This window comes from Pseudophryne corroboree, chromosome 1, assembly GCF_028390025.1.
Source record: "Pseudophryne corroboree isolate aPseCor3 chromosome 1, aPseCor3.hap2, whole genome shotgun sequence".
NCBI classification, from domain to species: domain Eukaryota; kingdom Metazoa; phylum Chordata; class Amphibia; order Anura; family Myobatrachidae; genus Pseudophryne; species Pseudophryne corroboree.
The window spans coordinates 941,616,694-941,638,484 of record NC_086444.1 but is presented as its reverse complement, the minus strand read 5'-3'; the positions used below and the strand labels follow the sequence as shown (position 1 = coordinate 941,638,484).

General features: G+C 45.7%; 1 protein-coding gene across 1 annotated transcript in view; it reads left to right on the top strand.

Moving 5' to 3' along the window:
- Positions 1-21,791, top strand: part of RNF150 (ring finger protein 150) — a 352,979-nt gene that overhangs the window by 309,325 nt on the left and 21,863 nt on the right. The window contains exon 5 of the mRNA XM_063920385.1: positions 17,675-17,771. Coding sequence (XP_063776455.1) covers positions 17,675-17,771 — 97 coding nt within the window. The remainder of the gene's footprint in view (positions 1-17,674; positions 17,772-21,791) is intronic.

Genomic DNA, 21,791 nt, shown 5'->3' with positions numbered 1-21,791 from the left:
TGGTTTTCATATTGTGGGCTGGTATTCTGTTGAAGGCCATGTCTTGCGGTATATTCGTGGTGTGAGCTGGTGTAACACTCACTGTGTTTAACTTATAAATTCTTTCCTCGAAATGTCCATCTCTCCTGGGCACAGTTTTCTAACTGAGGTCTGGAGGAGGGGCATAGAGGGAGGAGCCATTTCACACCCAGTTTAAGTCTTTATAGTGTGCCCAAGCTCCTGCGGATCCGTCTATACCCCATGGTCCTTTTGGAGTCCCAAGCATCCTCTACGGACTAGGAGAAAAGGATTTACCGGTAAGTACTAAAATCCTATTTTTTTACCTTATGTTCCCCCACAGCAAAAGATAACACCACAATATCAGATGCAGTCCTTTCGGTCGCATAAGTCCAGAAGAGGTCGGGGCTCTTCCTTCCTCGCCAGAGGTAAGGGTAGAGGGAAAAGAATGCCTGCTACGGCTAGTTCCCAGGAGCAGAAGTCCTCCCCGGCTTCTACTAAATCCACCACATGACGCTGGGGCTCCACTGAGGGAGTCCGCGCCGGTGGGGGCACGTCTTCGACTCTTCAGCCAGGTCTGGGTTCTGTCAGACGTGGATCCTTGGGCGATGGAAATTGTATCCCAAGGCTACAAACTGGAATTTGAAGAGGTGCCTCCTCGCCGATTTTTCAAGTCGGCTTTACCAGCTTCTCCCCCAGAGAGGGAAGTAGTTTCAGCTGCAATTCAAAAACTGTGTCAACAGCAAGTGATTATTAAGGTTCCCCTAGTCCAACAGGGGAAGGGGTACTATTCAACCCTGTTTGTGGTCCCGAAACCGGATGGCTCGGTCAGACCCATACTGAATCTAAAATCCCTAAACTTGTACTTGAATAAGTTCAAATTCAAGATGGAATCGCTCCGGGCAGTTATCTCCAGCCTGGAAGGGGGGGATTTTATGGTGTCACTAGACATAAAGGATGCATACCTTCATGTCCCCATATATCCCCCTCATCAGGTGTACCTGAGATTCGCTGTACAGGACTGTCGTCACCAGTTTCAGACGTTGCCGTTTGGGCTTTCCACGGCCCCGAGGATTTTCACCAAGGTAATGGCGGAAATGATGGTGCTCCTGCGCAGGCAGGGAGTCACAATTATCCCGTACTTGGACGATCTCCTGATAAAAGCGAGATCGAGAGATCAATTGCTGAAAATCGTGTCGCTCTCCCTGAGAGTGCTGCAGCAGCATGGCAGGATTCTAAATCTACCAAAGTCACAGTTGATTCCAACGACTCGGCTACCTTTCTTAGGCATGATTCTGGACACGGAACAGAAGAGGGTTTTTCTCCCAATGGAAAAAGCCCAGGAACTCCAGAACATGGTCAGAGACCTGCTAAAACCAAAAAGAGTGTCAGTCCATCAATGCACTCGAGTACTGGGAAAAATGGTGGCGACCTACGAGGCCATCCCCTTCGGGAAGGTTCCATGCGAGGATGTGTCAGTGGGACCTTCTGGACAAGTGGTCGGGGTCCCATCTACAAATACATCAGAAAATAAGCCTGTCCCCCAGGGCCAGGGTGTCTCTCCTGTGGTGGCTGTAGAGTGCTCACCTTCTCAAGGGTCGCAGGTTCGGCATTCAAGACTGGGTTCTGCTGACCACGGACGCGAGCCTCCGAGGATGGGGAGCAGTCACACAAGGAAAAAATTTTCAGGGACTATGGTCAAGCCAGGAGGCTTGTCTACATATCAACGTACTGGAATTGAGGGCCATATACAACGGCCTACGACAAGCGGAGAATCTTCTTCGCGACCTACCGGTTCTGATTCAATCAGACAACGTCACAGCCGTGGCTCATGTAAACCGCCAAGGCGGGACAAGGAGCAGAGTGGCAATGGCGGAAGCCACCAGGATTCTTCGCTGGGCGGAAAATCACATAAGCGCTCTGTCAGCAGTCTTCATTCCGGGAGTGGACAACTGGGAAGCAGACTTCCTCAGCAGACACGATCTCCATCCAGGAGAGTGGGGACTTCATCAGGAAGTTTCTGCAGAGATAACAAGTCATTGGGGACTTCCGCAAATAGACATGATGGCGTCACGCCTCAACAAGAAGCTTCGGAGGTATTGTGCCAGGTCAAGGGACCCTCAGGCAGTAGCGGTGGATGCCCTGGTGACACCATGGGTGTTTCAGTTGGTCTATGTGTTTCCTCCTCTTCCGCTCATCTCAAAAATACTGAGAATCATAAGACGAAAAAGAGTGCAGACAATACTCATTGTTCCAGATTGGCCTCGAAGGGCCTGGTATTCAGATCTTCAGGAAATGCTCACAGAAGATCTGTGGCCTCTTCCTCTCAGGGAAGACCTGTTGCAGCAGGGGCCCTGCGTGTTCCAAGACTTACCGCGGTTACGTTTGACGGCGTGGCGGTTGAACACAAAATCCTAGCGGGGAAAGGTATTCCGGAGGAAGTCATCCCTACTCTGATAAAGGCTAGGAAGGAGGTGACGGCAAAACATTATCACCGTATCTGGAGGAAGTATGTATCTTGGTGTGAAGCCAAGAATGCTCTTACGGAAGATTTCCATCTGGGCCGTTTTCTCCACTTTCTATAGACAGGAGTGGATATGGGCCTAAAGCTAGGCTCCATTAAGGTACAGATTTCGGCCCTATCAATTTTCTTTTAGAAGGAATTGGCTTCTCTCCCAGAAGTCCAGACTTTTGTAAAGGGAGTGCTGCATATCCAGCCTCCTTTTGTGCCCCCAGTGGCGCCATGGGACCTTATCGTGGTGTTACAGTTCCTTAAATCTCACTGGTTTGAGCCTCTTCAAACAGTTGACTTAAAATTTCTCACTTGGAAGGTGGTCATGTTGTTGGCCTTGGCATCTGCAAGGCGGGTGTCCGAATTGGCGGCTTTGTCTCACAAGAGCCCCTATCTGATTTTCCATGTGGATAGAGCAGAATTGAGGACTCGCCCTCAATTTTTGCCTAAGGTGGTTTCATCTTTTCATATGAACCAACCTATTGTGGTGCCTGTGGCTACGGGTGACTTGGAGGATTCCAAGTCCCTTGATGTAGTCAGGGCCTTAAAGATTTATGTAGCCAGGACAGCTCGGGTTAGGAAAACAGAGGCACTGTTTGTCCTGTATGCAGCCAACTTGGTTGGCGCTCCTGCTTCTAAACAGACTATTGCTCGCTGGATCTGTAACACGATTCAGCAGGCTCATTCTATGGCTGGATTGCCGTTACCAAATTCGGTAAAGGCCCATTCCACTAGGAAGGTGGGCTACTCTTGGGCGGCTGCCCGAGGCGTCTCGGCATTACAGCTTTGCCGAGCGGGTTCAAACACGTTTGCTAAATTCTACAAGTTTTATACCTTGGCTGAGGAGGACCTCATGTTTGCTCAATCGGTGCTGCAGAGTCATCCGCACTCTCCCGCCCAGTCTGGAGCTTTAGTATAATCCCCATGGTCCTTACGGCGTCCCCAGCATCCTCTAGGACGTAAGAGAAAATAAGATTTTAAACCTACCGGTAAATCTTTTTCTCCTAGTCCGTAGAGGATGCTGGGCGCCCGTCCCAGTGCGGACTACATTCTGCAAGACTTGTATATAGTTATTGCATTACATAAGGGTTATGTTACAGTTTTGATCAGTCTCTGGCTGATGCTGTTTTGTTTCATACTGTTAACTGGTTCGTATGTTCCTAGTTGTACGGTGTGGATGGTGTGGGCTGGTATGTATCTTGCCCTTAGATTAACAAAAATCCTTTCCTCGTACTGTCCGTCTCCTCTGGGCACAGTTCTCTAACTGAGGTCTGGAGGAGGGGCATAGAGGGAGGAGTCAGGGCACACCCATCTAAAGTCTTTAGAGTGCCCATGTTTCCTGCGGAGCCCGTCTATACCCCATGGTCCTTGCGGAGTCCCCAGCATCCTCTACGGACTAGGAGAAAAATATTTACCGGCAGGTTTCAAATCGTATTATTTTTTAAAAAACTCATGTCGACTGTATGCTGTGCTGACCATTGTCATGTTGACCTTTCACCATGTTGACCTAATGCATGCTGAACAATAGTGGTCGACCTATTGACTGTCAACCTTTTTACTGTCAACCCAAAGGCCAGATACCATGTTCTTTTAACATAAATTTCTGTGGAAAAATATATGCAGAATCTTGGTATTGAACATTTCTGCTTGATTTGTGTCTGTAGATGATTTATAAGATTTCAGATCTTCCACATTCTTATGTGAGCACTATTGCAACCACTCTCACATCCGGTAGTATATTTTTTGTAGTGAACAGAGACCTTGGTACAACACTGAACTTTGTTTACACTGCGACATCCTCTTGTTTATTCTCCCCACCCACCCCCACATGAAACATGGATTTAGGTGCTACTATATTATATTAGTAACACTTTTGCAAACTTTTTTTTATATAATTTGGTTTTATTTGCTACTATATTCTATGAGTAACACTTTCACAAAGTTTTTAGATTTATTATTATAGTGTTTGGCAAAGAGACTGTTTCTGCCTTTGACATCCTGATTGCTTAGTTCTTCAATACAATGACAATAACCAGCAAAATTTAGTATATAGAGATACTTTCTTGCTAAGTGCAGTCTGTGCCCTTACTCTGCTGTAATAACTTCACAACCTCTGTATGACATCATTGCTTGCTTGATTAAACCCATACTGCAAGCTGCATGTACGTTATAAGAAATATCCACCCCACCACATGGAAAATCTGGATGGGTCTCTGTTAAGACATCACTGTGTAACTACTAGGAATGTTGGCAATGAATTTAAACTGTGAATGTCAGGCCAGTACAGGGAAGCTAGTACTTGAGACGGATAATTCATTCAGCTACTTCCCTTCCAAGGAAGCCCCACATAGTGTGTAAATGGAAAACAGATCTCCCTACAGGGAACCATGTAATCAGCAACATGCACATTTACAGTCTGGGTGTGGAGACACTGTACTACACAAGTCCCTTATGTACAGAAGACTTAGATAGAACATGGCTGCCAGATACAGGCTCTGCAGAACAATGATAGTTTTTGCACCAACACTGAGGATAACAGATCTCTAATGTATTTAAAGTCGGTGCTTTGGTTGTGCAGTGATCTGCAATGAGCCATGAGGTTTATATTCACCGTGTATTTTTTGCATAGTTTCAGTGAAAAATTAAAAAAACTGTGAAACCCCCCCCCCAACAACTGATATAGAAGTTCAGTACCCCTAGTGTGCGTGTTATTGTACAGAATTCTAGTACACTTTTGGCGGGATGTAATGGAGTCCGAGATCGCCGGAGGTGCGGGATGCCGGCCAATCACGGACCTTTTTTTAAAGGGGCAATCACAGGCATGGTTTTGACTTGTAAGTGATGGCCCCTTTAAAAAACCGTCCCCTTTCAGAAACTTTCACTCATACAGTTTTTATAACAGTGAAACAATAAAACATTTCTGTGTAATCACAGCTGTAAGAACGGCATTTTCCTTGTGGAAGAGCAGTAACATATTTAACATTGCCAGGCCAGGCGCCCCTAGTAACCCTTACCCACCTTTTTTCAGCCCACAGCATGTAATGAGAAACTCATAGGCCCTGTCAGCCCTGGTTGTTCTTGCTGTCGAGCCCCTAGCTTGTTATGTGCCACTCTGGTATCCGTGGTCAGGTTGGGTATGCATGACCATAGCGACGCTGGGATCCCGGCATCGAGATGGCCGGCGGGGTGGGGGTGCAAGCGCAACAAGCCCCATGCTGCGGGCTAGGTGGCGAGCTATGCTCGCCACATGTTCTATTCCCACTCTATGGGTGTCGTGGACACCCACGAGTGGCAATAGTCGACTGTCGAGTTTCTAAGGGGACGGGATGTAGGGGGAGGTATTGTGACCGGCGGTCTCCTGACCACCAGTCGGATAACTACATCCCCTTTGGTCTTCCCATTGGTACTGTGGTAGATACCACTGCTTTATACACTGATGACATGCTTCTGTTTTTAGCGGACGCTGATGCTTCCCTACGCTGCTTGTTGCGCGCGGTAGCTATGTTTGGACTTTATTCTGGTCTTCTTATCAACTGGGACAAATCCACTATTTTGTCTCTTAGGGGCCTGTCTGGGGGAATGTGGGCTTCAGCTCACTCTTTAAGGTGGACCAATTGCTTCAAATACTAGGAGTTTGGGTGTCATGTACACCTCATAATTATTTACATTTAAATCTTCAGCCAATTACTGCCTCCTTTAAAAGGAAAATACATACTTGTAAGAAACTTCCCCTTAGCTTAACTGGCAGGATTAATGTATTTAAAATGATTATGCAGCCTAAATACCTTTATGTGCTACAACATTCCCCTGTATATATCCCTAAACGTGAGTATCAACTAATTAATGCTCTGCTCTCCCCCTTTATTTGGGGTGTGGGTCACTACCGGGATTTCTTGGTGAGCAGACTGGCACTTACCTTAACCCCCTTCAGTTCCTCTTTGTTGGGAAGAAACAAAAGGCTTATGCCCCTATTCTAAATCAGGTGATTGAGGTTTGGCGTGCTGCACACACATTGCTTGGATCTCAGGGCTGGGATGCAGATACACCGCTTAGTGATAATAGTGGACTCCCCAAACTGGGCAGTTTTGATTGCAAGTCTTTTTGGCCCCTTTATGGAATACGCTATTTAGGTCATGTTTACAGGGAGCTTTCTTAAAACTTTTGACTAGCTTAAAATAGTCTTCCCCTTCCCAATTCGGCCTTTTGTCGTTACTTACAATTGCGTCATGCCCTCTGTGCCCTGTTCGGGGATTCCCCCTCCTGTGAAAAAGTTGCTGCTCTCTGTGGCCTCCCATGGGATTGTGTCTGCTGTTTATTCCACCTTATCTCTGCATTCTCCTGATAGCCTTACGCAGTTTTTGATACCTACTGTAGGTGGGAAACCGACATAGGAACCCTCTCAGATGAGCAGGGGCCCATATGCTTGGTTGTACTCAGGATGCTACTGTATGTATCTGCTATCAACAGATGTATTTCTCTAACGTCCTAGTGGATGCTGGGGACTCCGTCAGGACCATGGGGAATAGCGGCTCCGCAGGAGACAGGGCACAAAAGCAAGCTTTTCGGATCACATGGTGTGTACTGGCTCCTCCCCCTATGACCCTCCTCCAAGCCTCAGTTAGGTTTTTGTGCCCGGCCGAGAAGGGTGCAATCTAGGTGGCTCTCTTAAAGAGTTGCTTAGAAAAAGTTTTTAGGTTCTTTATTTTCAGTGAGTCCTGCTGGCAACAGGCTCACTGCATCGAGGGACTTAGGGGAGAGAAGTGAACTCACCTGCGTGCAGGATGGATTGGCTTCTTAGGCTACTGGACACCATTAGCTCCAGAGGGAGTCGGAACACAGGTCTCGCCCTGGGGTTCGTCCCGGAGCCGCGCCGCCGACCCCCCTTGCAGATGCTGAAGATTGAAGAGGTCCGGAACCAGGCGGCAGAAGACTCTCAGTCTTCATCAGGTAGCGCACAGCACTGCAGCTGTGCGCCATTGTTGTCAGCACACTTCACACAGCGGTCACGGAGGGTGCAGGGCGCTGGGGGGGGGCGCCCTGGGCAGCAATGTATAATACCTGTATGGCGAAAAATACATCACATATAGCCCTTGAGGCTATATGGATGTATTTAACCCCTGCCAGATATCTAAAACTCCGGAGAAGAAGCCCGCCGAAAAGGGGGCGGGGCCTATTCTCCTCAGCACACAGCGCCATTTTCCCTCACAGAAAGGCTGGTGGGAAGGCTCCCATGCTCTCCCCTGCACTGCACTACAGAAACAGGGTTAAAACAGAGAGGGGGGGCACTGATTTGGCGATATGTATATATATTAAAATGCTATAAGGGAGGAACACTTATATAAAGGTTGTCCCTGGATAATTATAGCGTTTTGGTGTGTGCTGGCAAACTCTCCCTCTGTCTCCCCAAAGGGCTAGTGGGTCCTGTCCTCTATCAGAGCATTCCCTATGTGTGTGCTGTATGTCGGTACGTGTGTGTCGACATGTATGAGGAAAATATTGGTGAGGAGGCGGAGCAAATTGCCTGTAATGGTGATGTCACTCTCTAGGGAGTCGACACCGGAATGGATGGCTTATTTATGGAATTACGTGACAATGTCAACACGCTGCAAGCCGGTTGACGACATGAGAGGGCCGGCGAACAAATTAGTATCTGTCCAGGCGTCTCAAACACCGTCAGGGGCTGTAAAATGCCCATTTACCTCAGTCGGTCGACACAGACCCAGACACGGACACTGATTTCAGTGTCGACGGTGAAGAAACAAACGTATTTTCTTTTAGGGCCACACGTTAAGGGCAATGAAGGAGGTGTTACATATTTCTGATACTCCAAGTACCACAAAAAAGGGTATTATGTGTGAGGTGAAAAAACTACCTGTAGTTTTTCCTGAATCAGATAAATTAAATGAAGTGTGTGATGATGCGTGGGTTTCCCCCGATAGAAAATTATTGGCGGTATACCCTTTCCCGCCAGAAGTTAAGGCGCGGTGGGAAACACCCCTCAGGGTGGATAAGGCGCTCACACGCTTATCAGAACAAGTGGCGGTACCATCTACGGATAGGGCCGTACTTAAGGAGCCAGCTGATAGGAGGCTGAAAAATATCCTAAAAAGTATGCACACACATGCTGGTGTTATACTGCGACCAGCGATCGCCTCAGCCTGGATGTGCAGAGCTGAGGTGGCTTGGTCGGATTCCCTGACTAAAAATATTGATACCTTTGACAGGGACAGTATTTTATTGACTATAGAGCATTTAAAGGATGCATTTCTATATATGCGAGATGCGCAGAGGGATATTTGCACTCTGGCATCAAGAGTAAATGCGATGTCCATATCTGCAAGAAGATGTTTATGGACACGACAGTGGTCAGGTGATGCAGATTCCAAACGGCACAAAGATGTATTGCCGTATAAAGGGGAGGAGTTATTTGGGGTCGGTCCATGGGACCTGGTGGCCAGGGCAACTGCTGGAAAATCCACCGTTTTTTACCCTAAGTCACATCTCTGCAGAAAAAGACACCGTCTTTTCAGCCTCAGTCCTTTAGTCCCTATAAGAGTCATATCTGCCCAGGGATAGAGGAAAGGGAAGAAGACTGCAGCAGGCAGCCCATTCCCAGGAACAGAAGCCCTCCACCGCTTCTACCAAGTTCTCAGCATGACGCTGGGACCGTACAGGACCCCTGGATCCTACAAGTAGTATCCAAGGGGTACAGATTGGAATGTCGAGAGGTTTCCCCCCTCGCAGGTTCCTGTAGTCTGCTGTACCAATGTCTCCCTCCGACAGGGAGGCAGTATTGAAAACAATTCACAAGCTGTATTCCCAGCAGGTGATAATAAAATTACCCCTCCGACAACAAGGAAAGGGGTATTACTCCACACTATATGGTGGTACTGAAGGCTAGGTGAGACCTATTCTAAATCTGGAAAATTTGAACACTTACAAGGGTTCAAATCCAGATGGAGTCACTCAGAGCAGTGATAGCAAAGAACAAGGGGACTATATGGTGTCCCGGGACATCAGGGATGCTTACCTCCATGTCCCAAAATTTGCCTTTTCTCACCAAGGGTACCTCAGGTTCGTGGTACAGAACTGTCACTATCAGTTTCAAGACGATGCCGTTGGATTGTCCAAGGCACCCCGGGTCCTTACCAAGGTAATGACCGAAAGGAGGATTCGTCTTCAAAGAAAATGGACGACCTCCTGATAAGAACAAGGTCCAGAGAACAGTTGGAGGTCGGAGTAGCACTATCTCAAGTAGTTCTACGACAGCACGGGTGGATTCTAAATATTCCAAAACCGCAGTTGTTCCGACGACACGTCTGCTGGTCCTAGAGATGATTCTGGACACAGTCCAGGAAAAGGTGTTTCTCCCAGAGGAGAAAGCCAGGGAGTTATCCGAGCTAATCGGGATCCTCCTAAAACCAGGAAAAGTGTCAGTTCATCATTGCACAAGAGTCCTGGTAAAAATGGTGGCTTATTACGAAGCGCTTCCATTCGGCAGATTTCACGCAAGAACTCTTCAGTGGGATCTGCTGGACAAATGGTCCGGATCGCATCTTCAGATGCATCAGCGGATAACCCTATATCCAAGGACAAGGGTGTCTCTCCTGTGGTGATTACAGAGTGCTCATCTTCTAGAGGGCCGCAGATTCGGCATTCAGGATTGGATGCTGGTGACCACGGAGGCCAGCCTGAGAGGCTGGGGAGCAGTCACACAAGGAGTGTGATCAAGTCTGGAGAATTCTCTCCACATAAATATACTGGAGCTAAGAGCAAATTTATAATGCTCTAAGCTTAGCAAGACCTCTGCTTCAAGGTCAGCCGGTATTGTTCCAGTGGGATAACATCACGGCAGTCGCCCACGTAAACAGAAAGGGCGGCACAAGAAGCAGGAGGGCAGTGGCAAAACTGCAAGGATTTTTCGCTAGGCGGAAAATCATGTGATAGCACTGTTAGCAGTGTTCATTCCGGGAGTGGACGACTGGGAAGCAGACTTCCTCAGCAGGCACGACCTCCACCCGGGAGAGTGGGAACTTCATCGGGAAGTTTTCCGCATGATTGTGAACCGTTGGGAAAGACCAAAGGTGGACATGATGGCGTCCCGCCCGAACAAAAAATGGGACAGGTATTGCGCCAGGTCACGAGACCTTCAGGCGATAGCTGTGGACGTCCTGGTAACACCGTGGGTGTAACAGTCGGTGTATGTGTTCCCTCCTCTGCTTCTCATAACCAAGGTATTGAGAATTATAAGACATAGAGGAGTAAGAACTATACTCGTGGCTCCGGATTGGCCAAGAGGAACTTGGTAACCGGAACTTCAAGAGATGCTCACAGAGGACTAATGGCCTCGGGAGCTAAGAAGGGATTTGCTTTCAGCAAGTACCATGTCTGTTCCAAGAGGAACCGTGGCATCGGCCTTTAAGAAAGGACCTGCTCCAGCAGGGACCTTGTCTGTTCCAAGACTTACCGCGACTGCGTTTGACGGCATGGCGGTTTGAACGCCGGATCCTAAGGGAAAAGGCATTCCGGAAGAGGTCATACCTACCCTGGTCAAAGCCAGGAAGGAGGTGACCGCACAACGTTATCACCACATGTGGTGAAAATATGTTGCGTGGGTGAGGCCAGGAAGGCCCCACGAAAAAATTTCAACTAGGTCGTTTTCTGCACTTCCTGCAAACAGGAGTGTCTATGAGCCTCAAATTGGGGTCCATTAAGGTTCAAGTTTCGGCCCTATAGATTTTCTTCCAAAAAGAATTGGCTTCAGTTCCTGAAGTCCAGACGTTTGTCAAGGGAGTATTGCATATACAGCCCTTGTGTGCCTCCAGTGGCACCGTGGGATCTCAACGTAGTGTTGGGATTCCTCAAATCATATTGGTTTGAACCATTCAAATCTGTGGATTTGAAATATCTCACATGGAAAGTGACCATGCTGTTGGCCCTGGCCTGGGCCAGGCGATTGTTAAAATTGGCGGCTTTGTCTTACAAAAGCCCATATTTGATTTTCCATTCGGACAGGGCAGAACTGCGGACTCGTCCCCAGTTTCTTCCTAAGGTGGTGTCAGCGTTTCACCTGAAACAACCTATTGTGGTGCCTGCGGCTACTAGGGACTTGGAGGACTCCAAGTTGCTAGACGTTGTCAGGGCCCTGAAAATATATATATATATATAATTCCAGGACGGCTGGAGTCAGAAAGTCTGACTTGCTGTTTATATTGTAGGCACCCAAAAAGCTGGGTGCTCCTGCTTCTAAGCAGACTATTGCTCGTTGGATTTGTAGTACAATCCAGCTTGCACATTCTGTGGCAGGCCTGCCACAGCCAAAATCTGTAAATGCCCATTCCACAAGGAAGGTGGGCTCATCTTGGGCGGCTGCCCGAGGGGTCTCGGCTTTACAACTTTGCCGAGCAGCTACTTGGTCAGGGGCAAACACGTTTGCTAAATTCTACAAATTTGATACCCTGGCTGAGGAGGACCTGGAGTTCTCTCATTCGGTGCTGCAGAGTCATCCGCACTCTCCCGCCCGTTTGGGAGCTTTGGTATAATCCCCATGGTCCTGACGGAGTCCCCAGCATCCACTAGGACGTTAGAGAAAATAAGATTTTACTTACCGATAAATCTATTTCTCATAGTCCGTAGTGGATGCTGGGCGCCCATCCCAAGTGCGGATTGTCTGCATTACTTGTACATAGTTATTGTTACAAAAAATCGGGTTATTATTGTTGTGAGCCATCTTTTTTAGAGGCTACTTCATTGTTATCATACTGTTAACTGGGTTCAAATCACAAGTTGTACGGTGTGATTGGTGTGGCTGGTATGAGTCTTACCCGGGATTCAAGATCCTTCCTTATTGTGTACGCTCGTCCGGGCACAGTACCTAACTGAGGCTTGGAGGAGGGTCATAGGGGGAGGAGCCAGTACACACCATGTGATCCTAAAAGCTTGCTTTTGTGCCCTGTCTCCTGCGGAGCCGCTATTCCCCATGGTCCTGACGGAGTCCCCAGCATCCACTACGGACTATGAGAAATAGATTTATCGGTAAGTAAAATCTTATTTTTTTAATTTTACATAGAATATATTACACTCCACTTAGTATCTTTAATATAGGAATTCGGGCTAACTCAACATGCCGTAGATGCGCTTTGCTAGAGGCAGCTTTCTGGCTTCTCCTTTGGGAGTGTCGGGATGTGCAGTATTTTTGGAATAAGATGTGGGACTCTGTCCATACTACTCTACCCACTTTGCCTCCTTTTAATCCATTCGTATGCCTTTTTGGTTTCTCCATCGAAGATACGTTTAATGTTATGACACAACAATATGTTTTTAAGTTGCTGTCATTAGCTAAAGTTATAGCGCAGAAGTGGCTGGAGGTTGATCCGCCTGATTTCCATAGTTGGGTCTCACTGGTCAATGACACAGTCAATCATGAGAGATACTTGTACACGGCTACAGGGGCTTTGCCTAAATTTAATAAGTTGTTCTAACCATTTTATACATTTCATTATGGTCCTAGGAGTGGAGTTTCTCCGTCTCTTGGAGTAGGTTGTCTTTAGGGGGGTTTCCAGCTCACCAATGTATTATTACTTGATGTTTGTCTTTTCATTAGCTGATTACTTCATGTTGCTTTTTCTGTTCTTGTTGTTTGACTACCACAACTATTTTGTTTTGCTATGCATATTCTCCATGTGATTTGTATGCATTATCCACTTTGTGTTGGGTGGATGTACCGGTATATGTCGTTGTATGGTCTATGCTCATTGTTTTCCCTTTTTTCCCTTTATTGCAAATTTAATAAAACATACTTCATTATATAAAAAAAAATCATAGGCACTATATCACGAGTTCCTGATTTATTCTGTGTCCTTATCTCCCCCTACATGCTGCAATCCGGAGGTGGCATAGAGATTCTGCAGACGCCTCACTTACTTGTTTTTACTTTCTTTGCTTCTGTTTAAGAGTCTTCGTGGCTTCCACACCGCTGCACTTCTGAATTCTTCTAATAACATTGTTTTTGAAAACCAGATAACACTCCAAGGGCTTAGCCTACTATAGAGACTACCCTTATTGCACTATTACCTGAAACCTAGGCCCTGCTTTCATTGCACAAATAGGCCCTCAATAGGCCCTCTAAACTGTTTAATTGGCAAGAATCTATTTTTCGGATTAGTAGCAGAGGAGCTCATTCCTGTCATTGCTTGTGATTTCATAGCAGACAGCAAAGCTTTCACTATTGTAAATATCCCACAGGAAGATGTGTCCAAGTTACATGTCACCACAGTAATACTCTACACTGCTCACTGAGAGCATGGAGACTTCTATTTAACATTCAACTTTTTTCATTAGCAATATATTAGAATTCCAATTGGCCAAAATAGAAATAGGTTATCAAGCGCTCTCTCACTGGGGGTATATAGCTTAAAATGAATGAAATAAGAATAGTCACTCTTGTCAGATTTCTGTCCTCCAGAGCGGGATGTACTAATGAAAAAATGCAGCAAAACCACCATCTTCTGTGTTTTTACCACAGTTCCATATGTACTAAGCCCCGCATCCTGTGGCTTCGGTGCGGCTGGCATTACCCTATAGAAGCCTAAGGTCTACTTTCCGTAGCTCGGTGCAGGGATCCATCTGTGCGGGTGGCTTCAGAGATTGCTGTCCCCTCACCCCCACCTGAGCATCGGTCTCTGCAGCAGCGTAACTGGCCCCGGCATCCTCTTTTCCCATAGGCTGCCGGACACATGCACACACAGGCCCGTCCTCCGCTCCCAGCCCCCAGGCTGCATTGGCTGGGGTGCAGCCGGTGTCGGTGTTCCCTCTGCAGTCCCGCCTCAGTACCAGTGGCAGCTCTTATCAATAGAACTGTCCTTTGCGATACTAATCTCTAATGTTAATACATATGCGAAGTGTGGCGGAATGTACCGCCATAGCTTAGTACACCAACCCCTCCAATAATTTAAATGGATGAAAACTGTCAAATCAGGTAATTTCAAACAAACAAAATGGATACTCTGGTTCCTTTAAATCACGATTTGCAACACATAGGCCCCTTGTGTGTCAGCAAGAAGGAACATATCACAGTGTAAAACTTTAAGATTTATTAAAACAAAAACAAACATGGATAAAAATATGTGTACAAACACAGGTAAAACTGGCTGCATACCGCAATTGACCTTTCCAGCAAGGCACAGTGATTAGCTTGTAGGGGTTTTAGGATTTCTACCCCTGTAGAGCAATTTCACTTTCCATCTGATGTTTAAAAGTACTTTCGTAGGTCCACAGTGTCAGGCAGTATAGAAGAACACATACCAACGCATTTCAACCCTGAGGTTGTCAATGGACACCTTTCATCGCCTGTAGTATACCCATAAGCTATTTACCCTAGTTAGAGAGTGCTTGATATCCTAGGATTTTGTATAACAAGGTTTCCTGTGATTGGTGATCATCACAATTATTAAGCTGCACTTTCCTGTGTAGATTGCAGGGGATTATTTTCTAAAAAATTAAACGGCAACACTGTGTATACAGAAAGCGCTAGTATTTCTCTGGTATAATAACTGCAAATTCCGAAATATTTTTCCATCGGTGCCTAGAAAACAGTTGTGAACTATATTAATGCACTAGGTAATGGTTTGATATTAAGAAATTGATTTTGAACACCTACATCCTGCTGGAATTCACCTTTCAAGCTCTGCTGTTTGCGTCTAATCATGCTGTTATAATCCTGCTTACATTACAAATGCCAGAGATGCAAAATGGTTAGGGGTTAATATACCAAGCAATGTCACATTAATGGGCAGCTTACTAGGGAAGTGGATTAAAATAAAGCCCAGTAGTTTCTTACTGTGGAAGCCTGCAGACCTCTAACTGTATCCTTCATGTTCCATAATCAAACTGAAGCATTTCCTCAGCAGCACTGTGTTACAGACTGGCTTCTGACGTTGCCTTGTTTTTAATATGTTATATTGAAAAAATATATGTATATGCGCTAATTTCTAACAACTATAATTCTTAAACTGTAATTTTGTATATAATGTTGAAAAAGCTGCTCCTCTTTATAGGAACCCACCAGTATAGGTCCTAATAAAACATTGTAATATATATGATAATCAGAAGGGCGCTGTCCTGAATTCTTTCAGCAAGTACCATAAAAAATAACGTTTATAATACTTGTAGTTGATATTTTTAAATTTTGTACCTCATAAATTCCCCATATTATACTTGTATTTCATACATTTATTTAAATTAAAAAACCACACATAAAACAAGACACAGCTTGTATTGCAAGATATGATACACAATGGGCGGTATTCAGTTCTTTCCTCCCCCTTCCACACCTGTTCTGTTTCTGCTGACTGGCATGGTATCATCATTTCAGGTCGCTACCCCGGGGGTAGCGAGGCACCCAACCCCTTTACGCAGCTAAACCTGATTACTTTGGGTGCAATAACGGGGATCACTTTAGAAAGGAGATTGGGCATGATATATCATTTGAATACTGCCCAGTGATGGAATTTTGGTGGAGATCAAGTGTACTTGTTCTGTCAAGATGGAACCAGAACCTTTTCTGGTACTGTCCTGAATTGAACTCACACTGATGATGAACGCTGCTCTCAATTTTTCCAACGCGTTTCATCTTTTATAGGCTTCATAAGTGGTTTAGCAATGACCTACAAGTGGATGTCCCTAATAAACTATAATAGTACAATGGATGATTTCATCACTACATTCATGGGGAGTATCTATGACTCTTGACTGTGAAGAGTATATCGACTTCCAACTTTTTGTACACAAAGCTTCTGTTTTTGTAATTAATTATCCCCTAGTGTGGAGTATCCATGTGCTCTGTGCTGGGTCCTGGTAGTGATTCACTACCAGGACCCAGCACAGAGCACATGGATACTGTCATCTGTCATTTTGGGAAACACAGCTACAAAGATTTGTTGTAGTTGAAAAATCTTGTAAAATAGACTTTATTTAACTTCTGATTGGCCAAATGCAAACTCCGTGGCTCTGCAATCTAAGTGTTCCTAACATTGTAACAGCTTTATTTCCTGTTGTGTCAGGAACCCTACAGCTATCACATTATTCTAGCAGCAATACCATTACCAGTCTGCATGGTTTACCCATTTTCCTTAGGATCAATCGAATAACAGGGAGCAGACGTGGTTGTGTCAAATGTTCATGCATTTTATGCGATGTTATTGAAAGTAAAAATAAAAGTAATTTCTTGCATGTCATGTATCGATGTACTGTCTAAAGGGGATCTGGTCAGGTTCCCAGCATTCCGGATGATGGCAGTCGGAGTATCGACGCTGGAATCCTGACACTGCTCAGAATACCAACACCAGGATCCCAAAATCGATTGCAGTGTCGGCGCTGGGGCTGCTTGGGGTTAGACCGCGGGGTGGGGTAAGTTTTAGACTGTAGGGGGAAGGTTAGGATGCGGGGGCTGGGAGGATAAGGTTTAGGCTGAGGGGAGGGGGGTTAGGATTAAGCACCACCAGGGAGGGTTATGGTTAGGATGCGGGGAGGGAGGGCTAGGGTCAGGCTGTGGAGAGAGAGGGTTAAGATTAAGGAAGCCCAATCCCCGTATCCCAATACCTTCCCTTCTGGAGTCTGATGTACTGTCTGCAACCCCCTGGAACACACCACTTATAATGTCTGTGCAGATATATGTGAACGGTGTAAATTGCAAGTGCACATAAAACCAGGATGTAGCCAGAATCCTGGTGCTTAAAATCCAGACAGATCCTGACTGTATGTATTGGGGTTAGGGTTGGGATTAGGCACTAATGGGAGGGTTAAGGTTAGATTGCAGGAGGGGCTGGATAGGGTTAGTTGACATAAGGGGATGTTTAGGGTTAGGCTGTGGGAAGTGTGGGTTAGGATTAGGGTTACAATACTTGGTCGGGATTCTGACTGTCGGCATGCTGAGCGACTGGATATTGTAATCAACCCCATTAAACCATCTTCCAGTACTAACTAGTGTTCCACTATATTGCTACTGTCCTATATAAGCTTATAGAAATATAGTCACAATGTCACAGAAATCATTTACTTGCAAGCAAAGTATATACGTTCTGCGTACTGTAATTACCGTTCTGTAACATCATTTATGTCTGCTCTGCAGTGAATTCATATGTTGTTGTTATTCTTTCCTTACTGCAGGCATCTCTTCCACAAGTCTTGTGTGGACCCTTGGTTATTAGATCACCGCACCTGTCCAATGTGTAAAATGAACATTCTCAAAGCTCTTGGCATACCGGTAAGAATATAGGACAACAATGGTCACATTTTATGTCTGCCTCTATAGTGGGTCTTTAACTCTTCTTTCTAAAAGTGATAATCATGTACCGTAGCTAGATACTATTGCTATAATTGCACTTTAAAGTGTTTGTCACCTACTGTACATATAGACCCAGATGATTAACAATGGGGGTAATTCATCTTCAAGAACTTTCCACTTCACTCCAACAACTGCTTTCACCTATTTCTGCATTCACCTCTCCTGAGATGGCTGTATCACACCTTAATGAGACTCTAGAACTAGCCCTTGATGAAGTGGCTCCAGCTACCCATCACACTCCACGTAGGCCTAGATGTCAACCATGGCACTCCAAATTAACAAGACAACTACAAAAACTCACACGAAAACTTGAACGTCAGTGGCGTAAATCTCGTATTTCAAGTGACTTCCTCACATATAAGACAGTCTACCATTCTTATAAAAATGCCCTGGACACTGCCAAACAAACATATTTCCAAACTCTTATCTCTGCTCAAGCCTCTAACCCCAAACGACTCTTTAATACATTTAAATCACTTCTGAATCCTCCCGCACCTACCCCACCAGCCACTATCAAGGCACAGGATCTTGCTTCCTACTTCAAGGGGAAGATTGATAAGATCCGAGATGAAATGGTATGCTCTTCGGCAGCCAGTGACCTGCTCCGTTCTTTACCTGAACCCTCTGGCACTCTTTCTTCATTTGATCCCACAAATGAAGATGAAGTATCATCACTCTTCTCATCCTGCTTCTCTACTACCTCTCCTCTTGATCCTTTACCCTCACAAATAAGTAAAGCTCTGTCTCTGGTGCTCATCCCTACCTTAACTAACATCTGTAATCTCTCTCTCTCTACTGGTATTTTTCCTTCACTCTTCAAGCATGCAGTGATTACTCCCATTTTAAAAAAACAAAATTCTGACCCTAATGCTCTCTCAAACTACCGCCCTATCTCTCAGCTCCCTTGTCTCTCTTAGCTACTTGAGAGACTTGCCTACACTCGACTCACACACTTTCTTAACTCATACACTTTGTTGGACCCACTTCAGTCAGGCTTCCGTTCCCAACATTCCACAGAGACAGCACTGACTAAAGTGGTTAATGATTTGGTCACTACGAAGTCTAAAGGCCACTACTCACTACTTATTCTTCTAGATCTATCTGCTGCATTTGACACTGTAGACCACTCTCTTCTCATACAGACACTACAATCCCTAGGTCTTAAAGACACAGCCCTTTCTTGGTTCCTATCGTACCTATCTAATCGCTCCTTAAGTGTTCGCTTCTCTGAATCTACCTCCTCTTCGCTACCTCTTTCAGTTGGAGTACCGCAAGGCTCAGTCTTGGGTCCTCTGCTTTTCTCTATCTATACCTCATCTCTTGGTAAACTAATCAGCTCTTTTGGTTTTCAGTATCATCTGTACGCAGATGATACTCAAATCTACCTATCCTCCCCTGACTTGTCCCTATCTGTACTGTGCCGGGTCACTGAATGCCTTTCTGCCATCTCATCCTGGATGACATCTCGCCACCTCAAACTTAATATTTCAAAGACAGAGTTAATTATATTTCCACCGGCCAATAGTAGGTACCAACCTGATATCTCTATCACTGTTGAAAACTCGACTATCTACCCTACCCCACAAGCTTGCTGCCTAGGTGTCATCCTTGACTCTGATCTGTCCTTTGTTCCCCACACTCAATCTGTCTCAAGATCATGTTTCATGCATCTAAAAAAACATATCCAAAATACGACCATACCTTACACAAGACACTGCTAAAACTCTAATCCACGCTCTCATTATCTCCCGCATTGATTATTGCAATAGTCTCCTAACTGGTCTACCCAAAACGAGACTCTCCCCACTACAATCCATTCTGAATGCTGCGGCGAGGCTTATCTTCCTCGCTAGACGTTCATCGTCTGCAGATCCGCTCGGTCAGTCCCTCCATTGGTTACCTGTACCCTACCGCATTCAATATAAAATACTTTTACTCACACACAAGGCTATTAACCATACTACACCAACGTACATCACTTCGCTTATCACAAAATATCTCCCAACCTGACCTCTTCGCTCTTCACAAGACCTGCGTCTCTCATCCACACTCATTACTCGCTCCCACTCACGACTGCAGGACTTTCATCGGGCTGCACCCACTCTGTGGAATGCCCTACCACGCACAATAAGACTCTCCTCTAGTCTCCAAACCTTCAAGCGTTCCCTCAAAACTCACCTCTTTAGGCAAGCGTATCAAATTCCTGAACCGCCCACATAACTTTCATAAACCTTCCTATCAAATTACATCCACTCTGTACAGTCCACACACATCCTCACATGTCTTCTCATTCTATGCAATAGATAGCACCTTTCCTTGTGTACATATGCCTATTTCCCTATAGATTGTTGCTTGCGAGCAGGGCCTTCCTACCTCTATGACTGTTATCACCCAGTTTGTTATTGTTATTTCAAATTGTAAAGCGCAACGGAATTTTCTGCGCTATATAAGAAACTGTTAATAAATAAATAATAAATAATTCAGAGTTGATCGCAGCAGAAAATTTGTTAGCAGTTGGACAAAACCATGTGTACTGCAGGGGGTTTAGATATAACATGTGCAGAGAGAGGTAGATTTGGGTGGGTTATATTGTTTCTGTGCAGGGTAAATACTGGCTGCTTTATTTTTACACTGCAATTTAGATTTGAGTTTTAACACACCCCACCCAAATCTAACTCTCTCTGCACATGTTATATCTGCCCCCTGCAGTGCACATAGTTTTACCCATCTGCTAACAAAGTTGCTGCTACGATCAGGTCTGAATTAGGCCAAGGGTGGTCATTCCGAGTTGTTCGCTCGCTGCCGATTTTCGCAGTGCAGCGATCAAGTGTAAAAACGGCAAAAATGCGCATGGTACACAGCGCGCATGCGCTAAGTACTTTCACACAAAACTTAGTAGATTTACACAAACTCGAGCTACGTTTTTTCATCGCTTGAGTGATCGTAGTGTGATTGACAGGAAGTGGGTGTTTCTGGGCGTAAACTGGCCGTTTTCAGGGAGTGTGCTAAAAAACGCAGGCGTGCCAGGTAAAAACGCAGGAGTGGCTTGAGAAACGCAGGGCGTGTTTGTGACGTCAAACCAGGAACTAAATGGACTGAGGTGATCGCAGTCTAGGAGTAGGTCTGGAGCTACTCAGAAACTAGCGTTTGCAATGCTACTAAAAGTAGCTAGCGAGCGAACAACTCGGAATGAGGGCCAATGTGCACTCTGTTTTCCCTCTTATTTCTAACCTGTGTTTTATTTGGACCAGGAATTTAATAAATAACTGTTCGTAGTTGAAATACTATTGAAAAAAATTGTCATCAAACTCAGCCATACAGATGGGATCAGTATGTAATACCGAAGGTCGGGATGCCAGCCGTCAGTATACAGGCAATGGCATCCCCGCCGTCAGTATACCGGCAGCGGGGCGAGTGCAGAGAGTCCCCTTGCAGGCTTGCTGCATTCGCCACAGGTTGTATTCCCACTCTGTGGTTGTCGTGGACACCCACAGGAATAGCCCCTGTGAGCCGGGATTCCGGCTGGCTGCATTTTCAGCAGTCGGTATTTTGGCGTCTGTATCCTGACCACGGGGATTCCAAGTCAGCTTTGCCGCTGTGCGTTCTATTCGCGGCAAAGCTGGAGTGACTAGTGTGCCAGCAACTATGACAAACACGCACATATGCACACTTGCGGCCATAGAGATACATGGAGGCTGTGGCTAGTTGCAGCCCGGCGTATTAAGTTGCACCTGCTGCATGCCATTCCACATGTGTCTATGCCACGGGTGCAGTGATCGTGGCTACATATGTATATGGCTAGTTGGACAGTCTTACTTTAGACTAAAAGCTCTTGTGTTACCATATTTGTGTAAATATTAAATTGTTATTGTGTTAATGGCCTGTACTAATGGGATGCGTTTAGCATCTCGATGGATGGAATCGCGACACCACTCGGGA